This window comes from Pundamilia nyererei, unplaced genomic scaffold (genome assembly GCF_000239375.1).
Source record: "Pundamilia nyererei isolate P.nyererei 1_Seehausen unplaced genomic scaffold, PunNye1.0 scaffold00222, whole genome shotgun sequence".
In the NCBI taxonomy this organism is placed as follows: Eukaryota; Metazoa; Chordata; class Actinopteri; order Cichliformes; family Cichlidae; genus Pundamilia; species Pundamilia nyererei.
In genome coordinates, this window is record NW_005187623.1 from 850952 (window position 1) to 852315 (window position 1364).

The following is a 1364-nucleotide window of genomic DNA, read 5'->3' on the forward strand; positions in this document are numbered from 1 at the left end:
GAGGGAAGAAAGGGAGGGGCAAGCGGCCCCTCCCTGGGGCCAGCTCCCCCGCTGACCCCAGTAGGCACCCCACACTCTGGAACCCACCAGGGCAAGGGGGCCCAGGCCCATCCGGACCGAGGGCCCGCAGCAGCAGCAACGCCCAGCCCCACAGAGTCTGAGGCAGCCCACCTGACTCCACCCCAGAGAAGACTGCACCCACCCCATCATCCAATCATCTCCCAAACTACACAAGACAATAGACACCCAGGTTGAGTTCATTCTCCACCTCTCCTAAATCTCTCCCCCCACCTGCAGAGTAAGCTCCTGTAGTGAGGAGACCACCTGCAAAGATATAACAACCTCCCCACCAGTTAGAGAGCCCCCTAGTTGGGCCGATGAACCAGAGGTCCCCTGCACTGGGGCTGAGCCCACCTGCACCCACCCGCCCACTGTTCCGGCGACACAACAGCCAGGACCCAAGCCCCCAAGGCCCGGCCAGCACCCCAGACCGGGGGGCGGAGCACCTACAGACCCCCAAGCCTCCACGCCCGTCCCGGATCCTCCCAGGCTACCAGGCCAGTAACCAATGTCCGCCAGCACAGACCCTCCCCCATCTCCGCTGTATGCCTGCTGGGCTTTAAAATTACCGAGATCCTTTAAGACCGGTTACCCTTTAGTACTCACAGTAGGGTTCACTTTCAGGTTGGTTTCTGTCAATAAAGGAGGAGCACAGTTTTAATTGAAATCAGTTAAAGGTCCATCTGAGTTGATTAATAAGTTGAAGATGATGATTAGGAAATAAACAGTTTTTGTAGTTTTAGTACATCACCACTGTAGATTAAAAATCACATAATCAATGTATGATTCAAGCGCAGACTTTGTCTTTAATGGGAAGGGATTTATTAAAAAAGTTACCTTACCTTTCACTAATAGTCCTTGGATAAACTGAAATCATCTTATATGCAAAGAATATCTGTGGTGCTTTTCCATGTATCTGCTGACTTAATGAAGGCCCAGTTTAGATAACCACATATTTTAAGTGCTGTCTTATGCCAGTGGGTGGTGGGGGTCAAAGAGTAGCTACTGGTCTGTGTGTGTTGTTTTCTTTAACATTTGGGCTTCAATCCTCCAGAATGAGCACAGCACAGTACAGGAATAATAACCTGTTGTCTTTGGTGTCCTCCCCTGGTGAACTTGATGTATCCATCCAGTGTGTTGATGTGTTTGGTTAAAGCCTCTGCTTCTTCAGTTTTGATTTTAAATCATCTACATGTCTAAACCAGTGGCTATACAGTGGGGCAAAAAAGTATTTAGTCAGCCACCGATTGTGCAAGTTCCCCCACTTAAAATGATGACAGAGGTCAGTAATTTGCACCAGAGGT

The 1364-nt window shown here is 50.0% G+C and overlaps 1 protein-coding gene across 1 annotated transcript in view; it reads left to right on the plus strand.

Annotated features, from left to right (window-relative positions):
- The first annotated feature begins 377 nt into the window (after positions 1-377).
- LOC102212581 (protein NLRC3-like) overlaps positions 378-1364 on the plus strand; it is a 17424-nt gene continuing 16437 nt past the window's right edge. The window contains exon 1 of the mRNA XM_013914760.1: positions 378-561. Coding sequence (XP_013770214.1) covers positions 378-561 — 184 coding nt within the window. The remainder of the gene's footprint in view (positions 562-1364) is intronic.